Genomic DNA, 21,850 nt, shown 5'->3' on the forward strand with positions numbered 1-21,850 from the left:
TTCCTGGGGAGGTTTGAATTCTGAACTTCGATGCAGAGAAGATTTTCTGCTATCCCTGTTGACTGACAGCTCACAACCATGGGATCCCAACCAGCTGTTTGGTAAACTTTCTGATTTAAGCCTGAAATACTTGAATTCCATCTGCCTTGATCTCCTGGGAAAAGCAAAAAGTAGCATTAGTACTGTCAAATTCCTTGTTTATGTTCTCTTAGTGCGTCCCAGAAAGTTGGGTTGGGAGGGAAGATCCCCCTGTTATCATCCCTAGAGTTTCCAGCATGGCAAAGTCAGGCTGATATCGGGGGGGGACAAATGGGCTATGGCGATCTTTATGTTATTACTTGTTCTTTACCTGAGGACTGTAAATTATTAAGATCTTATGAAAATGCTAACAGGTGCCTGGGAAGTGCCCGCCAGTCTGAGGCTGTCTGGCACGCTGGGGTGAGATCTCTTTACTCCAACATCTCTTTATTCCACAGGAATGCAGCCTGCAGCGGGCGGCAAATTCTACCTAAAGCTAAATATTAGCAAACACTAGCAAAGATTACTATCAGTCAGTACGCTGAGGAGAAGGATGAAAGGAGACGTAAAGGATCTGAGCTGTGGATGCTGCTGATCACCTCCCATCTCAGTCTGGGCTCCTTTGAGATGTTGCAAGTTGGACACATGCTTCTTAAATCATTGGTTGTTTTACAAAAGCCTTCTTTTCACCAAGGATCCTGCTGGCCAAATTTTGCTATCAAAGACATCTTTGCACTCTGATAACCTTCAGATTCTGCCTTTATAATATAGTTGAAATCAGGTTCTAAACTCGATGTCTGTAATTAAGCAGTAGGAATACCTTCTTGTTCTCCCTTTCTCTGACACGCAGACACTGAGGCAGGTACATCTCATTGCATGTTTTTGTGCAGTCTCAGTCTTCCGATTTTCCTATTACTGGCAACCGGGCAGGCGCGCTGTATTAAAAGAAAATACCTGATATGTCTATTGACGATGCATAGCCAGAATGAATCTGGGATTGCACTAAAGTAAAAAACAATAGAGGTAAGCAAAAAACCACGCACTCTTACGACTAAACTGAGCAGCTGTGCTTGAATAGACAAAGGGAACACAGTAACATGGTGGTTGCACACGCTAACATGGTCCTTTTTCAAGAGCCTGGGCTCGCTAATCGAGCTGATGAAAGCTATTGTACTAGAAACTGAGCAACAAAAGGTTGTGTGTGGAGGAAGGAAATGGTGTACTTGTGCAGTTATGTGTTTCTAAAGGTTTATCAAATCGGCAGAAAGATCAAGCTATCTCTCAGGACCACCGTGTGTCTGCAAAAATACAGGAAGTGCCTTTGCCTGACCTTTATACACAATCAGAAGATTCCTTGGCAGTGCTTGTTTTTGCAGCCTCTTACTCCATCTCAGGAATGCTTTGGAGCACTGGCTTTCCCTGGGGTTTGGGGATAGGTGAGAAACATGAGCAGCAGGCAGGCTGGTAATACACACAGCATTGCACATATACACTCTGTCAATGACTTCTCGAGCACCCTGAGGAGCAAACAGACGGAGATGTCTATTAGGTCGGTTATGGCTCTCGCAGGGAGGCTGCGTGTCCCGGCACTCGGCACGGTGCTGTGACCCCATGGCTGGGGCACCGGGCGAGGCTCTGCCCCCAGCTCTGCCACCGTCCTCGTGCGAGACACTTCACCTCCTCCAGCTTTGGCTACTCTACCGCTTTCTCTCTCTCTCTCTCTCTCTCCAGGGGCAAAAGATGGAGCCGAGGTTTCTGATTTAGACACTAAATTGGGTCTGATAAACACTGGCTCCAAATTTTCTAGAATGAGAAGTCCATAATGTTTTATAGTGAGAAGGATTAAGATTGCCACTACTTTGCCACTAGCTGCTTTGTTTTCCTTTTTAGCTACATAGAATTTAGAGGCAGAGTTCGTGCTTTATCTGCAGGTATGAGAAGGGAGGGAGAGAGTGGGACGATATGATGCCGTAGAGAAGAAAACCACCATTTATTTTGTCACATTTGTCATACAACAGTTTCATTGTAACACTTAATACATTTCTTAAAAAACACCAAGATTACTTGCAAAATTATATATATTTTAATATCCAAAAAGTACATTGCATATATATAGTAGCAAAAGCCCCATTTCCACGGGTAATTTCTTCATACTTAAATTTTGCGATTATTGCAGTAATGTTACTTATACACATCCCGAAAGCACTAAGACCTAAACTGATTAGCTTGATCTTATTTTTCCATTTCGTTAAATAATGGCATCAGTGCTTCTGTTTAAAGTTATGAGCAGACTATAATGTTCTGGTTTCGGGCTCTCATCCTGCAATCGGATGCACATGGACCAAATCTTGCACCCACACAGAGTCCCAGAGGTTATGTCTAGACTAGATATTTGTGATCCCGTTAATTGGTTGCCAGTTAATACAAGTTAGCTAATAGGTTGTACATGGAAGTCTCAGCCCCGCTATAGACATCTGTTCTAAGACACAAATGCTTGTGGTTTACCCTTCTGTTTATGGCACCAAACCGCCATTTGTGGATCATCAAATTAACATGTGCAAAATCAGAGATGGCTGAGCGTTTTTGAAGGTTTAAAATTTCAATGAAAACCCCTAGCGAAAGTTTTTGAAAAGATGTTATGAGAAGTATTCGATAATTTTCTCTATGAAGTGGTTAAGATCTTTCCAAAGTTCAAGGTTTTGGTGAAAAATAATCACAAAATATTCAAATAGTTGCTTTAAAATGCTGGTGCATGTTTTCAATCAGCTTCAATGCAAACATGTTAGCTAAGTGGAGTTAATTTGCAGACAACTATGACAAGGCTAATACAAGAAAAAACTCTACTCTAGACAAACCCAGGGAAAGCTGGAGGATTTCTGGCTACTTTGGGGGTCAATTATGGATCCAATTGCAGGACCAAGGCTGTCTCCAACAGATACATTACTCATGTCTTATTTTTTAATTTTTTTAGCAAAAAGTACAAAGCTACAGCCCAAATGTACAGATTGAAAAGATGTACAAATTACATTAAAAAAACAAAAACAAAAACAAAACCAACCCACAAACAACTGAGCTGATAGTAAAAAACAAACCTGCATTTGTGACCGAGGTCAACTCGTTTTATTTAATCTTTCTTTTAAAACTGTGAGATATAGGGAAAAATAACTCTGCATAATTTATACAGTAATTTGCCTTCTGATTTGTTGACCACTTTGGATGACGGTCTGACAAACGCACAGCGTTCGCGAATCGGTAGCATTTAGCGATCCCTAAAACTCTGGCAGAGCTCGAGGGCCTGCTGTCATTTATTTTACTTCACTTTTGCTTTCAAGGAATGTCTGTGCTTGACATTAGGTTACTTTTTGTTCTGGTTTCTGATGTTTCTGGAGATAATACACAGTCTAATGAAGTTGTACACTCTAGAAAAGTTCCTTCAATGCCCTTTACTTCTTAAAATATACATGTACATATATATATATGAATATATATATATTTAATTTCCAGTTGGGAGAAAATCCTCATCTGCCTTAAAGCTAAGATTCCAGTTGCGGTCCCCTGCAGCCCAACGTCCTCCACTTGATGGTCAAATTGCCTACCCTCTCCACAGCGAGAAAAAACCCCATGTAGTCATCTTTTCCTACGACCCACAGTTGGATCTATGTCTTGTCAAAAGCCTTTGGATCCTTAAAAATTTCTCTCAGCAAAAAGCTAATAATCGTTCCAGGTAATGGTGAACAATCTTCTTCGTCAATTCCTATAGAGGACATAAGCGTTAAAACCCAAAGAAAATGCAGAGTACTGGCCCAAAGAAGCATCCATCTCTCAGTTCAAGACACAAGAGGCAAAGTTATGAAAGTAAAAGATTTGATCCAGGAATAACCAATATCCAGTTTTAATTCTTCCCCAGAAAGGCCACAATTATCCATTAAGGCTCCCCCCAAAAAAACATAAAAATCCCAGAAGTAAAGAAAAAGTCCAACCAGACTGATAAAGACCACTTGAAGATAAAAGCATCTAGTAATAGCTGCCCAAGTGTGGTGATACGTGGGCGTTGGGATGGCGAGGGACATTGGGGTTTGGATAAATGCTTCCTGCAGGGGAGGTCCAATAAGGTGAGGCTGCTCCAAAGAAACTGGACGATGTGACAGGCATAGAAGAGGGGTGCGGGGGTACAAAGTTCACCTTCTGCTGGTGGGCATGGTAAGACGGCATGTAGGAGAGATCTGATGGATACTTGTACATTGACGATTCAGTGGGATGAGGCTGAAGAGCCTGGGCAATACCATGAAAGTCAAATTTGTAGGCATACCTTTTGCCATGCACTTTGGTCATAATGTTCTTATCATAGTAGTATCGGAGGGCTCGGCTCAACTTGTCATAATTCATGTTGGGCTTGCTTTTGCGTTCTCCCCAGCGCCGTGCCACTTCATCAGGGTCCGTCATCTTGAATTCCCCATTGGTCCCTTCCCACGTGATACAGCTGGCATTGGAACTGTCCGACAGCAACTCCAGGAGGAACTGCCACAGTTGGATCTGCCCGCTCCCTGCGAGAAGCAAGCCAAAGAGGAAAGGAAATGACATTGTGTTTCCTGCTTAAAAGCAAAGACAAAGGCAGGAAACAGAAGGACTATCTCGATCTTTACTGGGAACTGCTCCTTCAGGCCTTAGAAAGTCTTACGTAGGAATGGATAAACTGTTCCCAGCAAACAAGTTAGTCAATCCTTTGTTCTGTTCGTGAGTTTGAGGTCAGATTAGATTTCATAATGGTCGCCTTTGGCCTTAAAATCTTCGGGCTATTCATAAACAGGCTTTTTCCCGAGCATACTGTTCTGCAAAATTTTTCACTGAACAGTTAACACAGTATATTTCAGCTCTTAATTGCTTACTGTTTACCATGGATATTGTTTTGGATACCTACAGTTTTCTTTCCAGTTGGTGATCTGAGTTTCGTAAGATTATTTCTTCCCCAGCCTAGATGACTCCTACTTTTATTCGGTGTGGTTATACTAATAGCAAAGAGCCTTATGAGGATGTTTCCTTACAAGCATTCAATGTATCCAAGTTTGTTTAGTTCAAGCAAGACTCGCTCCAGGTCGTATTCCCCAAAGTCGGGTGTTGTTTTCTGCAGACGACCCGCTGGGGACAGTTACTAAACTGTGACTTTTGGAGATATTTTGTGTCTTCCATTCCGCTAATCCATCAAAGACAGTGAAAAACTAACCTGGACTGCAAATCTGAGAGGGCAATATTGACGTCCCCTATAAAACTCTTCTTAGGGAATGCTGGTTTTGGGTAAGAACATTCAGGATGGTGATTTTGTCCTGACAAAGAGGATGTTGCACCACTTTCCTCACTTTTCTGAAAGGATTTTTGCAAAAGCACTTGTGAGACCACAGCTGCTAAGGTCAACGGCTCTCGCAGCTTGTCCCTGTGTTAGAGGACAACAGCTACTCATCCCGTACGGGCTGGAGCAGCAGGTCAGAAGGAAAGCAAACCCCTTTGATAATGATGGTCTGAAATGTAAAGATGAACTCACCTGGATTGGCCAGACGGCTACTAGTGGGCCCCAGGACTTGATAGGGATCTAAAAAAAAACACCAACAAAAGTTATTTTAAAAAATGCTTCATCAAGAAGAAACAACAGTTCATTTTTTTTATTCTAGAAACCAGTCCAAATTTTCACTTTCTTTCTTTACTTGTACTGCCTCTTCTCTTAGGGCCTGGAACAGACTCGATGTGTTCCTTATTTCTTTTTTAGCTAACAACCACCAATTATTTATGGAATCCGAAATGGCACAATGATTCATTGGTTTCAGACTTGCCTGCTTTCAGAGATCGTAATCTCTTTGGACATACCCTATACTTATGTGTCAACTAGAAAACATGAAAAGTGAAAAAAGAAGTGTGGGATAGTAGAGCAGTAACAAATCAGGAACATATATATATTTCTCCTAATAAAAAGAGTGGGACAGCAGACGAGATTTTCAAATTCACTTGTTAGCAGTCCAGCCTGCTTCCCTCTGAGGTCAGTGAAATGTTCACCCAACTCTCCCTTCCTGAAGCAAGCAGCGCGTTAGACAAATGGGAGTAACAGGAGTTTTGTCACTGGCTCCAATGAGGCTGAGCGTTTCTTGAAAACCCCACAGTGCATTTATTAGGAATGAATTCCTTCCCTTTTTGTGGGGCCTCCTCAGCCCTAATCTCTACACTTCTCCTTTGCTTCTCTCTGGTTTTGGTGATTTGGATCTATAGCATTTGCTCGTGGATTGAATCAATGCCAAAAGAACCAAACCCCTGAAAAAAAAAAAAGAAAGGGATAGAAAGCAGCTGTGCAAAGCAGAGAAGGTGGTATTTAGCTTTTCAAAGGCCCCTTGGGAAACTAGCAGGAAACACTACTGCTTGCTGCCCAACAGGGTTTGCTTTTCTTATTTGGTTTTCTTTGACGCAGGGGAAGCCCTGTTGATTCTGTTTGGAGATACTTCCACTGACCAGCGCCGCGGCAGAGGTGAAGAGGTAACGCGCAGACGCTGCCGCGCTGCAGCCCCAACAGGTCTGTGCCCCTCGCTGCCTGGCGACCTATAACACAGCACGTTGCGACGCTTCACGGGAGATGCAAGCGGTGCTGGGCACTGCACATGACTCAGCTGAAACAAGGATGTTTCTTTTGAATGGGGAAGGACAAGGCAGTAAAATAGAAACGGTTTGGAACAATTGCTGTCACTGCTTGGTCACAGTTGACTTATTATTCCAAGACTTCCCTGTAAGGCTCTGCCTGTTTGTCCTGTGCCCACAGTTGGTGCTGTTTGACACATTTGTTCACCCAGTCTAGGAGGAATTTAATTAATTAGCAAAAGCATCAGGGACAAAATCAGCAGTTACCTGGCTGGGGCCGTTGCTGTTCTGTTGTCTTATTCACATTTTGTGTCCCGGCAACAGGAGGGCCTGTAAAAACAGAGAAAGAACTTACATGTACTGGAACACAAGAGGAGGAAGGAACAGAGAACAAGACAAGTACAAAATACATTGAACATGAATAATAGCGTCTGGGATGGGAAAAGTTTTCTAACCCTAAGAGCTGATAGTTTTGAAGTGGCACTCTAAAATTAAAAGGTTTCACTAGACATTAAAAATTTCACTGTGACATGAAAATAGGCAGATAAGGCAAGAAAAAATATTATGCAGGTACTTCATTAATTTTATTTTATTGCAGCTTAACTTCCATTCTAGCTTACATCCACGTTTTGAACAGAAAATTGGATTTTTTAAAATGTATAAATTCTGACCTTCTTCCATGTTGGAACTTTTTTCAATATTTTTTGGAAATGGGACTTTCTTTTTTAAACCAGCCTTTTTATGCAAAAAAGTTTTGCTTCTATCAAATGAAACATTTTGTGGAAAATATCACGGCTATTTCTATAAATCACTTGAATGTTAGTATCTGTTCCTCCTCTTCATATCATTTCTCATAACAGAAAAACTGTAACTCAAAGAACATTTAGAGTGCGCGTAGCTCGGAAGGCTGCAAAGCAAAGGGAGTATAACCTGACAGCCGGGTTCTGCCACGTTTATTTGCACCCGGTAGTGTCTTGTTGAGAGTCAAATGTGCTGCTCAGGCACTGCGGCAGAGGGATACCCCAGCAGTGGAAGCGGGGGTGAGCGCGGCCGGGAATCAGCTGGTTACGTTAGCTAGAATACAGTCTTTAGGGACAGGGAACGGGTATTTCTAAGGAGATGTCACCCAGGGTATACTGTGAATTCAGAGACACTGTAAAACCAGTAAAAAACAAGAACAGTTGCGTGAGCAGGGCTCACACAGTAGGGGCCCTAGCTGCCTGCTAGACATTGCGTAGAATCTTACTTTCTGGAAAGTAGTCAGAACCTCATAGTCTGCCCAAGCTCTCTGTATCTGTCCCTAAATAATTACACCAGACTACGGGCAGGTGGTTAACGTGGAGTCTAGGTATGGAGGCCCTTTAATCAAATCCTGAAAGTATTAGAGGTTCCTGCTGTCATCTTCAATACATGATTCAATAATAAAAATATTGGTGTCAATTTCTATTTCTTTCAGTGACAAAATTCTGGCTCTTATCTTACTGACTATCCCCAAATCTTCTGCCGTTCTGATGCTCATAACACAAGCCAGCCATGCCTGTCTTCTCCCACAGTCTCATTTTGATCTTCTGTTGCGGAATTTATGATTCCCGTGGGGATAACTTACTTTTGGTGAGGCCAGAATTCATATTACTGCCCCATCCTGTTCTCCTGACTGCATCATAGGAAGGATCTAATGACAAAAGACAGCAGGCACAGAGGGGTTGAAATCAACTCTTCCCAGAAAAAACCTGCAAGAACCTAGCTTTGTACCTTGGTCCCAGCTGGCTTGGTGTTATGTGGATCTATTGCTTTTCCTCTCCTGTATCTCCTGCGCTCCCTTGGCTCTCTCACAAAGGCAACAGGATGTAAATACAGCCGTTTGGACTTGCTTTTTGGGCAATACTCGAGCCTGGTACTTTCTGGTCATGAAGTATAGTCATTGCACTCAATGGAGTTCAGAGCGCGACTCGTCCCACCCAAAAGGGGACCCCCCTTCTCTTACCCCAAGACAACAGAAGACCACGGGCAGAAAAGGAGGATGAGATGAGCCCTTTTGTGATTTCACAGAAAATAAATGGCAACTTTAAAACCCAGGGAGGCCAAGGACTTGACACGCACAATAAGGAAGCTATTTTAAGGAGGGGGAAAAGGGGAAAAAGCATCCTCTCCAGCGCAATTCAAAACACAGCCCTGACCGTGCCGCTGGAAAGGAGCGAGCACAGCCTCGTGCCCCGTTGGGCTGCAGAGCGCAGCAGGGCTGCGCAGCTCCCTGCGGAAACATCCCAGGCACTTGCACATTCCTCCCGGCACTGGGAAAGCCGCTGCAGCTTTGAAATTACAGCCTTCTAGTTATTGGCATGAAAAGGAAAACAGAGAAGGGACGGGAGAGGGAAGGGGAGGGGAAGAGAGGGAGAGAGAGAGGAGGAGGGAAGAGAGGGGAATGGGGGAAAACAGAGCTCATGTAATCTGCCTGTTTTTATTTTTATTTTACTTATTTGTTTTTTCCCTTTTTACTAGAAACCACAAACCCCACTGCAAATAGATGAGACTGAAAAACAAACCGCTACGGTTTCAGCCTGGTACAAAGCGTGCGACGGGACATCTCTGGAAGAGGGAGGCGGCAGCGCCAGCCACGCTGTCCCCCAAAGGGAGCCCTGTCCCCGCTCCCATGGCCGGGCAAACAGCAGCAGGGCTGGAAACTGGCCCCCAGCCTGGCGCTGCCGGGGAGTTTTATCCCCAAGCTCGGTTCTCAGCAGCTGTCATTGTTTTAAATAATCTGACGGTTGCACGGGTGGCATTTTCCTCACTGGAAAACCGTCGTGCAAATGCTAACTTTGTCTGAGCGCAGCCGGAGCTGGGGCTGCCGCGCTATCAGCGAGTGAAATCAGGAGAGCAGAGATGAGGTCTGAAGGAACCACTGGCTTTTCCCATGTCCTCTTTGCAGCCAGTCTCTGACTTTCATTTCTCCCCTGGGATATCCTTCAGAAGGATTACAACTAGAGCTATTAGAGCAGCGTTTTGGGAAATATTTTGAAAAAAACATGAGTTCTGCATTAAGAGAGAAAGGCAAAACCTCAGAAATTTCCACCAATCGAGATGCTAATGTACGTTTTGGTTAACTCAATCAGGAACAGTTTTGCCATTGTGTAATTTCAATGGAAATGTTACTTACATGGTGATCCTGTTAAAAAGAAAGGTAGCAATTAATTCTCCAACCGAAGAATTCTTTTCAAATTGGGAAAAAAATGCCTTTCCAAAAAGTAGCAGAACTCATCGAAAATTTTCAGTTTTCTCTGATCCTTTTTGGGGCAGATAATTGACTGAAGTGAATCGACTGCTACAAGTGGGTTGGTTGATTCAGATGCATCAGCATGTTTTGAGTAAACAAATAGGCCATCATCTGGATAGATGATCATCACCCTCCTCCTCCAGATGGAGAAACTTCGTCACAGAGGAGGAGCCTGCTTTGCTCAGGTGCCACAGAAAGGGTGTAAAATGCATCTCCTGGGTTTTTTTTTAACCAATAAGTGACACTATTCCCATCAGATGTGCTGAGCAGGCCTGTAATGCTGTGGCATCTTGGGCTTTACAGGATGAAGGCTTGGTTCTCCAGACAAGTTTGGCTAAGCCTGGCCAAAATTATAATTCAGAATGGGTTTCCTTGTAGCGTACGTTTTAGGTTGCAAAATGCCAGCTTGGAAGGATGGTGTGCATGTGACACAGCCCAGGTTTAATCCAGGTTTGGCGTACCTCGCATGAGTCCCTTTGCCTCAGTTTCCCCCATGGATTAAGGAGTACAGCGTGGGCATATAGAGGGGCAGCTGCACTTGTGTTGTTAGGATGAGACTTAGCTCCGAGTGTGACTTTGCGACGGTAAGAAGGGTTAAACGCGACAGCTACCCATACAGGCGTTGCTATTGAAACGTGTTCGCTCAGCTCGTGCAAGTTTCCAACTCTTTCTCTCCCTCTCAAAAAAAAAAAAAAAAAATCCAAATCCACTAAGCTATTTTTGTTTTGTTTTCACAAAAATCCGTGCAACGTGAAAGAACAACACCAGCCCTCCCGGCTTCCAGGACCAGACTCTAAAGCTGAACGTGTTTAAAACAAAATGGAAAAGGCAGAGCCAGGGAACCTATCCAGAGACTCGAGTTTCTGCAAAAACAATATCGTTCCCAGGACCTGACGCCCAGTGGCTCAAAGAGATCCTACAGAACTGCAGCCAGACGGTTAGTTACAGAGAGAGTCTTATCTGTCATTAAACCCACTTGGATTTTACACCAAAACTTGCCGCGCTATGGAAATGCAATTAAAAGACTTCGACTGAGGTCATCTTCTGGTGTAAATGGGCAAATAGCTACAGTGAAGTTTGGGGCAAATTTATACCAGCTAAGGATCAGGTCCCCGAGTCTGTTTTAGACTTAAAAGGCCCAGTGGAACAACAGTCCTATGACAAATGTGTGTTCAATACAAAATGGAATTAAAGAGCAGAAAATAAATCATAGATGCTTTCAAGAAATGTCACTCTGCAGCTGTCTGGTTTATGTCCAGAAATTCCCCAGAATGAATGCGTACTCTATTATGAGTAAGGTAAAGGATATTAATAATGCTTTGCACTTTCACAGCACCTTTCAACTAAGGATCTCACAGCTTTGCAAACATTCACACTCACAGCGCGCCTGGGAAGAAGGTTAAATATAATTTTATTTATTTACATGCATAAATGCACTTTCCTCAGGCTTTAGCTGCCTATTCCAGATGAAGCGGCTTTCCCAGAAATCAGGCGGTGTGGAACAGACTGCGTAGCGTTGGTGTCTGGACACTTTCTAACCTTGGTCTATACTTTCTCACCGTGAATCTCCCTCGGCTCCTGCCTCACCACCCTCTGTGCCATTTGGAAGTTCTCGCCCTCTGCTGTGCAACTCCCATTTCAAAGTCTATCGAGTCCTCTGGAATTAGATGTAAATCCGAAATAACACAGTAGTGAAACAGCCTGCTAGGCCATGCGGAAGGCTGAGAAAAGGCTTAGAACATGGCAACATTAGCAAGATCAAGATTGGGCATTAGGGAGGTTGTCCTGTAAAGCTCAAGAGATGAGCTAAATTATACAAATCTCCGCAGTTTCATCTTTTCAGACTGTCTGGTGCAACAAAGGACTTGATGTGGGGAAGAAACTGAGGATTGTGTCCCAGGGATGCCCTGGTTGAGCCTGTGGGCCATGGAGGAAGAGAACGGTCGCAGGCTGTGCTGTGTAAGCGTAGGAGGGATGGCATTGCCGCCGGGAAGATAAGGCAGGCTCCACCGAACCACCAGCCCACCTTTACAGACAGCCCCCCCCATCCCACAGCTTGAGTGCTCCTTCGCTGCCGTTTCCCATACCTCTGGATCATGTTTAGTCTAAACAGACTAATAGGCTCAAATATTGCTGGGGGCAGATGGACAGACGCGCACAGACTCAATTTCCCTTGGAAACCGGGCTTAAACTCCCCAAGCAGATTTCCACATCAGAGCAAAGACCATCCCAGATGCCCAGCAGTCCTTTCAGCTTGAATGCAGGCCAGTGAACAAGCCATTAGGGAATCTGTGTTTAAGATATGATGTATTAGAGAGCAAACCCTTTCTGATAAGCTTTAAAAAGTTCTTTAAAATAAAAAAAAAAAAAAAAAATGGTGGTGTATAAATCTGAGAGCTTGGGACGGAGGGGAGAAGCAAAGGGGGGGATTTCAACTGAACAATAGTCTCACAGTCCCTGTGCTTCCTGAGCTGCTGGGTAAGTGCTGACAGCCCCTTCATCCTGCTCGCTCCCTAGGAGCTTTTTCAGCCACACCAGATTCAGGCACTATTTTTTTGCTACCAGCCTTGATAAAGCTTTCCAGGAGAATAATGGGCTGGTAATATCCTCATTTTTCAGGCCTTTTTGTTCTACGATGGATACGGTGGGGCTGGGTCATTTATGGACCGAATGCTTTATAGGCACTATAGGGGAATCTTATTCGAAATGCCATCTATGCTGGTATAGAGCCCTTAATTGCAAGCAAGGCTGGGAAGGAATAGCATGGCGTATTTATTGTATTCACGGCATCCGCGGCAGCAGCGGCAGCTCTTTTCCAGACAGGCACCGTCTGCTTTATGAACTGCTGGGGCTCACCGTCAAGGTGCAGAGTGACTGGTCTGAGCATCAGCTCCCTCTGTCAGACCCCTGGGCAGTGTCACGCCTGGGTTCACTCTTGTAGAAGGTGTCCGGGGAAACACACGTGCAGCAAACTCGTGGGGGCATCCAGATTCCCCAGCGTGGGAGGTGCTAAGCAATAGAAAGAGCCCACCGATCTCTGCCTGATGAAGCTGATTACCTCTGAGATTAGGTACCTAATGAAGCTGATTACCTCTGAGATTTCCACCCAGCCAAAGGATGGAAACTGGCTTGTCCTAAGCCACGGGGACAGAGCCAGGAAGAAAATAAAGGTAAGTTTCCCAAGTCTCAGTGAATTTTCTGCCTTCATTTCCCTTTGAAATGCACTAGCAGCCTCTGACCAAGTCTGCCTTGTTGACTCAGATGAATAATAATAAGCATCTCGGGGTGCTTTACAAAGCCAAGTTGAATGACCTCAGTCCACATGACAGAAAACCCCCCAAACCTGAAACAGAGAAGGAACTGCTCCTGAATACCCTGTCTTATTTGGTTAGGGAGAACAGGCGCTATTATTTCCAGACAAGACTTGGCCTTACAGATTTCAGTGAAGCAAAGCTGGGGAAGGAGAAGGCTGCAAATTCGAAGCAGGCTATGGGATCCATAGGCTTCTCTATGCAGAACGCAGTCTGGTTTTTGCAGTGAGTCCTTCTGCTTTGGTAGGAAGAAAAGATCCTGGCTTGGTGGCTGGAATTTAAATTAGTTTCTCTAAATGGGGAAAGCAGAACCAGGTGTCCCAGGGGATCTAGACTTGTGATTAATCTAAGTGGTCACTTGGGGTCTATTTTGTGGCAACTACTTTACAGGGAGAGAGAGAAAGGAGGGCACAGGACCTCACCGCTTTTCCTCCCAGAGTGAGGTTGTGTGTGGTGGCACTATTCTGGTATCTTGGAAAAGTCCCAACGTAGGCGCATGGGAACAAAAAACACTACTGCTGCGAACCAAACATGTAAGCAAGGTCTGCCAAGCTGCCGAGCGTCCAGCCCTCACACTCCAGTCATTTCACCTCCTGGAGATCGCATTGAAGAGGTGGGGTTGTGTTTAAAGCCAGTTGGAGAGAAGAAACCCAGACTGTGGGTTTCTGGAGGGTCAAGGAAGCCAAAAACACCTCCAACTCCTCCTAGAAACATTAGATGCATTGTTTTAAATGATGGCAGCAAACATAAAGGTTGTAGAGTCTGTGAGGTTCTTCCCAGGCCCGCTCTGGCTCCAAGTATATGTGCTAAATGCTCAGTACATACGGTGCAAAACCTTACAATGGCAGCTGCAAGAGATTTGCTTAGATGCAGTTTTTCTTAGCCCAAAGCTGTGAAGGCTCTGGATGCTGTCATTTGTCTGCAGGAGGTTTGCCAGTGTGTGGCAGAGATGGCGGAACAGGACTAGAAAGCAGAGCAGAGAATGAGGAGTCCTCTGACCTTTTCAAACGGCTACAAGAGGTGGCTTGTGCAAGTCAGCAATTAGCTTCCCATAACATTTAGCCCTATGGCACACACCCAGGTGCAAGTTACACTTGTGTCGTAACCGTGTACACTGAGGCCTCAAAATCTCACCCACAGCATCATTTGCTTTGCAATGAATTACTTTTCAATTTACTATTTCTGCTAATTAAAACAATTACTTAGCACATATGCCATATGTCATGCTGTATGTCATTCACAGCCAGTATTACTATGACTGCTCTCATGATCACGTAAGACTTTCCAGTGCCTTCCAGCACCAAACTCATTCGTTTGTGTTTCGAGACCACAATGTCCCGCTCCTAGTGCTAAAGAATCACCAGTACAGGGATCGTATGTGGAATTAAGTAATTCTAAGTCTCTCCATTAAGAGGAAGCAACTAGCTGAGTGCAGAATAATTTCAAAGTAACTTCTATTCTACATTACCAGAGTATTTGATTATTTCACGATTAAAAAAAAATATTATCAAACATCTCTACCTTGCTATTAACCTGTTTTACAGATAAGAAACTGATACGGAGACCAAAGTCCAGGTTTGGAAGAACACTGAGTTTTGACCCGAAGTCAACTCAAACCAAGTGAGAAGGGACTGATGGCTGGATTCACATAAGAAATCTGTTACAGAGCATGGACATGAAGAACAGGTTTAACTTGGGGAATCTCTGAAAGTAGCTGAGAGCCCAGGTATGCATTGCTATCCTTCCGGAAATACAGACCAGAGCCGCCAAACCTTTCTGATTTAACTCCTACTCTAGATCCAGTGTTGGATTAAAGTATTGTGGCTGAAGCCCATTTATTTCCAGCATCAACCAGGATCTGGAGCTTAAAATAGTGCACGCACAGAACTAGGATTCAGGATTTTCAAAGGGGACTCATTCAGCTTGCGCAGACAGGGGCAAGGACCTTCTGAAGCAGTTCATTCCAGCTTGAGATCTGTGATCCCTCTCCCTAATTCGACTCAGCCTGGCAGAGTGACATGAAGGAGCTCCTAGACGCCGTGGCTCTACAGCCTGGAGCTCTGCTCCCCCACTCAGAGGAGGGCTCTGGCCTCCAAAATTTGGAGTCACTCCCTGTTTGCTTTGAGCCATAGGCGACAGCCCCCAGTTGTGCCAGTGTGGCTAGAAAAACATCCCAGAGGCGTGCAGCGGTGGAACTTCCTGATTCACGTCTGAGTTACCCTGTGCAACGCTTACAAAGACACATTATGAAGAAAAGGAGGAAGTAATGAGAATTTTTTTGTTGTTGTTGCTTTTTTTTAATATCAGCAGCAGAAGTCCCAATGCACAGCGCATGAAGACTGAAGTATGTGTCCTAAGAATCCCACCCAGAGCCAGCTTTGAAAAGCAGCGACTTTCCAGTCAACCTACACGTTACTGAGCTGCGCCAGGCTGCAGACACGGACAGCCGCATGCAGACAGGCATGTTACTGAGCAAAACCACACACACACACAACTGCATATTCTGAAAAGTGCATTTCTGAGCACCCTCCGCACACGTATGTGCACACTCATCCAAAACACACATACCAGCGTGCACGAGTACGCAAACAGCACGGCCCATCGTTTACCCCGAGCACCCAGGGGGGCAAAACCAAACACTTACTGTGCTTGCAGTTTGCACTTATTGAAAAATGCACAAATGCAGAAGTAAAGAAAAAGAAATGCGTATTCCCAGCGAAAAAAGCTAGACGCAGCAATACACACGCAAGAGAAAAGGGAAGGGAAGACACACATGCGCAGACATTGCAGCTCGCATTTTTACAGCATTTGCCCATTTAACTCATTATCAGGAAACAAATTTACTCGCATCTTAGGAAACAGCCAAAGCGCTTCCAAGAGCTTTTCACGGGAGGGACTGCACCCCAGCAAACGTGTAACCCCCCCCCCGCCCCCATCTGCAATAACATTGCTTGCAGTGCACCCTAGGCAAAAAAATAATAGCTCTTTTGCTGGGAGAAAAGGAAGGATAATGGTTACTTAGAAAGTGCTCCAGACAAGCTGTCAGGTTGAATTCAGAGAACTGGAGTCTACTCTGGGACAGCGCTGGCTCGGGGTGATCCCTTGTGAGTTGGGTTTCCTGCCTGCTACAGCTTAAAGACAACGATTCTTTGTTTCCAGTTTTTCTGGTGAAAAAACACACGCCTGCCTCCGAAGAGGGTCAGGGAGAAAGCAGACAAAACACTAACTCTGGAATTTCAAAGGAAAACAATTAAAAAAAAAAGAAAGAAAAAAGAAAAATCCAAGAGCGCTAGCTACTGTCTCTCCTGAAATCATAAATCCCTGGTTTGGCCACACAGTTGCAATAAGAGAAGCACCAAAAAAGCCTCTCCTTTTTCTGCTACGGAGCTAAAAATGGGATATTTCATCACCAGGCACACAAATATCATCGACAAATGTTTTCGCATGTACAGACAATTAAGAGGGCATAAAGCTGCAACTGCTTTTTCTCTGCCATGAGTAAGACTGGAGGGTTTATAACTTTTGCTGTGAACAAGGGGCCTTACTGAAACACTCAAAAGAAGAGTTGACTGAAACCGGTCAATATTCTTCACATGACAACCTTTTAGACCTGAAAAACGGCCTTTTCAAGAGAAGATTTTCATGCAGGAATCTGAGAGCTATTTTCCTGTGGGAACCGTGCTTATGCACTCACGCTGCCTGTGGTCTCTTTGCCCCTCTCTCTCCAGTCCCCAAAAACTTTTGAACCTGTCACCCAAAATTGTCACCGAATTTGACAAGATGAGTTTTAACGAGTTTCTACCTATCTAAAGGAAATTGCTGGGGAAAGAGGAGAGAGACTGTGGCCCTGACGGCGAGAAAAGCAGCTGCACAGGCTCATGATTTTCTGAGGTACCAGGGAATCTACGTGAGAGAACTCTTACTGATGCTCCAGCATCAGGACACCCTTCCTCAGGGGCTCACAATGAACATGGGCACAAACCCATGGGAAATCATGCTGTGTGAGTTTCAGAGCTCACCGATGTGTTTATCTTCTTAAATTTGCCACCCACGGAACGAAACATACAAGCAAACACACCTTACACCCAAACATCCTTATTGTTCCCACAAAAACTTTTATAATGCCAACATAAACACATAGTGGCCACAGACTAAATCATTAGAATTAGTCTCCTGCATCCATATTCATGTATTTATACACAAATTTCTTCCCTTTTTGAAAACGCAGGTAGCACATCAGTTTTTCCTGTGTTCTGCTTGAATTTAGGTTGGATTTATGAGACTTTGGGCTAGTGCAGGTTTACCACTATTCTAAGCTACCCGTATTGCCTTAGGCTGAGCCTGACGTATGCAGAGGTCAGTGCTGGAGGATGAAGACCCGTGCTGAATCCAGCCTTTTAATCCAGATCATACCTAACCTGTAATCTGGAGGCAAACAGCCACGCAAAATTGCTCCACTAAATTCTCACACGTGATGAGTCTGTGTAGCTCTTATCCACCAAACCTTGCTTCATCCTGCTCTGGCACCTCGCTGCACGAATACCCACCTCTCTGCGTATCAGCACATACTGTAAAGCACCGCGTACACACCACCAGACACTCTCACGTGCCTGTTCAGACACGTGTAGTTTTACACGTCAGCACATCATGATTCTGCTTCTTTGGAAACTGCCACCACTGTCCTGCTAAGAGATCCACACCTGGGTTCAAATCCTGCACAGCATTTAGGCTTCTCTGTTAAACATGTGAGTTACGCAGACCCCAACATACTTAAAAGTAAGCACGGACTTTTAAAATGTGTTGGATTGAAGCCAGAATGCTCACAACCATACGGGACACAGCCCTTTGGCCTCCTAAATGTTGTTGTATGTGAATATACTTTCCATTTCCCTATGGAAACCTACTTAAATGACACCATTCTGATGGCGAACAATTTAAAATCTCCATGGACTTGGGCAGATAATGTGGTTTCAGATTCTTCTCCATGTCTCTGGTCCCTACAGTAGGTCAGTCCCTGCTCCAAACAGTCACGGAAAATGAAGCAGACCTTCTCTCCGGTGGAGCGCTGGGAGTGGGACACAAATCTTTCCATTCAGCAATGAGAGCAACCTCGTTTCATTTTCCAGAAAATTGCTCTCTAGCCAAAAAATACTGGTGATTTTCATTAGAGCAATTTATTTCTCAAAGGCAGCTGAAGACAATTTGTACCAATGACGCTAAATACCATACTTTTGAGTGTTTATGAGGCTGAGAAGCAAAGAAGCTCAGGAAACAAGAGTCTTTTGAACACGACAAGGTTTCTACCTATCTGATCGGAGAACAAAACGCATAGGCTTGGTGCACCAGCTGTAGAAGTTTACAGTATGTGTTTCTGCTGTGAAAGCAGTTTGACTCTCCCAAAGCAATGCCGCAGGTTCTTCTGTACGCAGAGCTGGCATTGCGGAGGAGAAGTGAGAGGGCAGAAAATAGAAGAGAAAAAGGGAGTAAAGCCTGCAGCTGCAACCAGCCAAGGCGGCTCTGTCTCCAGAGCCACGGCACGGAATCCAGTCCTGTGACAGCAGCGCTGCCCTTGCCAGCCTGGGCCCCAGGTCAAGCGGCGCCCTGTGCTCCCGGGTGACACCGAGCATCCCTGCTGTGTCCGTAACAAGTCTGGGAGAGAGCAGAGCCGTACGCTGCATCTGAAACTTCTGCATCCGTCTGTGTTGCAGCTGTACCTTTTTTTGCCCTGTAGGTTCTTCTTTACGCTACGTGGATGGAATATGTTGTATAAACATAGTGTCAGTGTATGCAAAATCACGCATTTCTCACTGGAGTCTGCACAAGCGGGTTATTTGCATTAGCTATGTGATCTTAGAGAACGGGCAAGAAAAATTACAGGGATATTGAAGAAAATAGTATTTTTTTCCTGTCTCTGACATGTATTGTACTATTCCATCACCTTCTCCTGCTTTCGAATCCTCAAGGGAAGGTGGTTAGAAAAATTTGTTTGTCTGTTTTTATTCACAGGCATAGAGAGAAGAAATATTTACATAATTCAGGATGCAGTAACATAAAGAAAAATGTTTCATCTTGTGATGAAACGAGTTGAGCAGACCAGAAAATACTTATTAAAAAATCATTATTTTTAACCTGAAATTCTTTTTCCAAAAGAATATCATCATCTGGAAGTGGAACCATTAAAAAGCCTTAAAAGGAAGCAAGGCAAATCTTGTTGCCAAACAGACTAGCCCGAGGCTGAGGAATTCCAAGCCCAGTTTTATGTCCATCAGGAGTTTCTTCTGTGATATTGGACAAGACACTTCACTCTGCTCCCCCAATTCCTTATCTGTCAGCCTGTCATGTTCACCTGCCTCTTACCCTGTCATCTTATCTCACAAATAGGAGTCGGAGCAGGAATCAGTTACTGTAGCTTGAAGTGGGTCGGTTTATCCTCGAACGGTATTCAGACATCAAATGAATGCGGAGGAAATGTATACGTTGTAGGAAGGAATGGGAGAGGAATAGATGGGATTTCAGCATTTCTGTGCTAGTTCTTAATTTTTATTTGACTGTCCCGTGGGTGTTTTTAGTCCTTTATTGACACATGATGAAAGTACCATGTAAAGTTAAAAACGCCTAGCTGACAGAAATCAAATGCAAACTTCTGTCAGCTGCACTAAAGAAACACACTTGAGGGCAGTAAAAATGGAGAGGGAGGAACATTTTTTTTCCCTCAAATTTCTTTCTGCCTGAGTGACTCTAGGCCCAGCTTGCAAAGATAAAGGGCATAAACAATTCAGAGGAGTGCAATTTTACACAGAGCATTTCTCTTTAATAAAAAAATCGCAGCTTTCATCCCTTTATTTTTAGCAACCACCTGGGCTGAGACAGAAAAAGCAGAGTCTTGGATGTGCGTGTGTGTTTATGGGGGAAATTGTGGAGGAACACGTGCATGTGTGTCTGCTTTATTCAAAGAGAAGCAAGCCTAGCTTTCATAAATTTTAAATAGCATCATGATAGAGTAATAGTATAAATTTTAGCATCAAAGTAGTAAATCACAGAAAAGCCTGAGTGGCTTTGTCTCTGTAACGTACCGTGTTTTATCAACTAATGCCTGGCTCGTAAAGAGAGGACGGCATGCCAGGGAACAGACAGCTCAAGTGGATAGTTATATGCCGGACAGCAGAAGCTGCTGGAAAAACCAGCACTGATACTGTGTCCAGGGTCCAAGAGAGATGTCAGAGACGAAATGCAGCATGGTGCAATGAGAAAGGAGTGCTGGCTCTAAGAGCAGCGCTGGTCAAAGAAGCAGCCAGACACACCACGCAGGTCCTTGTTAAATGTGTGATCTCAGTTTGCTGTAGCCTTTCAGTGAAATGTTTTGGGTTTTTTTTCTCTCTCTCTCCAGCTGCTTAAATAAAAGACTTTCTGCCTTTCCCCACTATTCTTTGAAATGCAAACTTGAAGCCACATTCTCCTGAAAAGCATAGAGATGTTTACATATGAGGTGAGGAAACTGTCTGGGCACGAGAGCAGACTGCTTCTGGGTGAGTTATCTCATACGGCAGACGTGAGATTTCACACTTTTCCCTGAAGCTTTTCAAATGGAGGAGCTGAAAACAGTTCAGTGAACGAAACCAATGTTCCTGCAGATACACCAAGGGAAAGGAAGACCAAACTCACAGCTTCTAGTCCTACGTGGTAAATTATAGAGCACAGGACCAGATTTTTGGTCTTCAACATCCTGTTTGGCCTTTAGCAATTCAACTGTCTGACTGTGACTTACTGTCAGGGATGTGCATCATACCCATCACACCAACTCTCATAATTTTATCATGACTAAGAATCCAGTTTTTCATTAAAACTTAGAAAAGGGAATAGGACTGTAGCTGCAGAAGAAAATCTGAAAAACCTGACCGAAGGATATCCAAACAACTCAAAAGCCTGAAGGAGCCCCAAGTGTGTTATTAACTTTTAAACTTCAAGGTATCTAAGCTCTATCTACATAATCAGAATTTCTAATAGATTAAAAATCTGGGGTTATTTGAAAAAGAAAATGAAAACGTTGCAAAATGAAAGTGTCACAAAGATACACTTGATCTTCCTTGCTGGTTGAAACTAGCTGACAGATTCATGAATGGTTTTGGAAGACCTGAGTGGCCTTTATTCAGTAATGGAATTTATTGTGAGAAAATTTTATCCTTTCAACTATGAACTCACCCTGAGAGAAACGGTGTCTCAGTCCTTGCTATATATCTGAGATTTCAAACCGTTTCCCATAAAGAACAGAAAATGTGCCATCAGTTCACCAACTCAGTAATATACAAGTGTGAAAATGACAGATATACATTTTCTGCCACAATGTCGGCTGGACTAGCGGAGATGTGATTTTCAGCATGGACGGGGCTGCAAATTGTGAATTGTTCTATTTTAACCCTGCTGTGTGTGCATAGCGGATCAGAACATTTTCACGCTGAGGATATTATATAAAAGGACTAGTTTTAACCCAATCAAAAACATCGTGAGAGCACGGGAAGACAGGACAAAAGACTGACCTTCTTTGGTGGCGAGACGTGAGGAAGCTTCTGTGTGGGATGGAGTATTGTAGACCAGCAGTGAACTACCTATAACGAAAAGAAAAGGAGTTATTGCAGCTTGA

At 44.1% G+C, this 21,850-nt stretch overlaps 2 protein-coding genes across 5 annotated transcripts in view; both read right to left on the bottom strand.

The window, feature by feature from the left end:
- The window catches only part of KCNJ5 (potassium inwardly rectifying channel subfamily J member 5), a 64,235-nt gene extending 62,367 nt beyond the window's left edge, over positions 1-1,868 (bottom strand). The window contains exon 1 of the mRNA XM_054223153.1: positions 839-1,868. The gene's annotated coding sequence lies outside the window, so the exon portion shown is untranslated. The remainder of the gene's footprint in view (positions 1-838) is intronic.
- A 121-nt stretch (positions 1,869-1,989) lies between these two features.
- FLI1 (Fli-1 proto-oncogene, ETS transcription factor) overlaps positions 1,990-21,850 on the bottom strand; it is an 89,125-nt gene continuing 69,264 nt past the window's right edge. For all 4 annotated transcript variants that reach the window (XM_054223149.1, XM_054223148.1, XM_054223150.1 and 1 more), the window contains 4 exons: positions 21,747-21,815; positions 6,898-6,960; positions 5,555-5,602; positions 1,990-4,562 (listed from right to left, as the gene is read on the bottom strand). In XM_054223149.1, coding sequence (XP_054079124.1) covers positions 4,033-4,562; positions 5,555-5,602; positions 6,898-6,960; positions 21,747-21,815 — 710 coding nt within the window. In that variant the 3' untranslated portion in view covers positions 1,990-4,032. The remainder of the gene's footprint in view (positions 4,563-5,554; positions 5,603-6,897; positions 6,961-21,746; positions 21,816-21,850) is intronic.

This window comes from Rissa tridactyla, chromosome 17 (genome assembly GCF_028500815.1).
Source record: "Rissa tridactyla isolate bRisTri1 chromosome 17, bRisTri1.patW.cur.20221130, whole genome shotgun sequence".
NCBI lineage: Eukaryota > Metazoa > Chordata > Aves > Charadriiformes > Laridae > Rissa > Rissa tridactyla.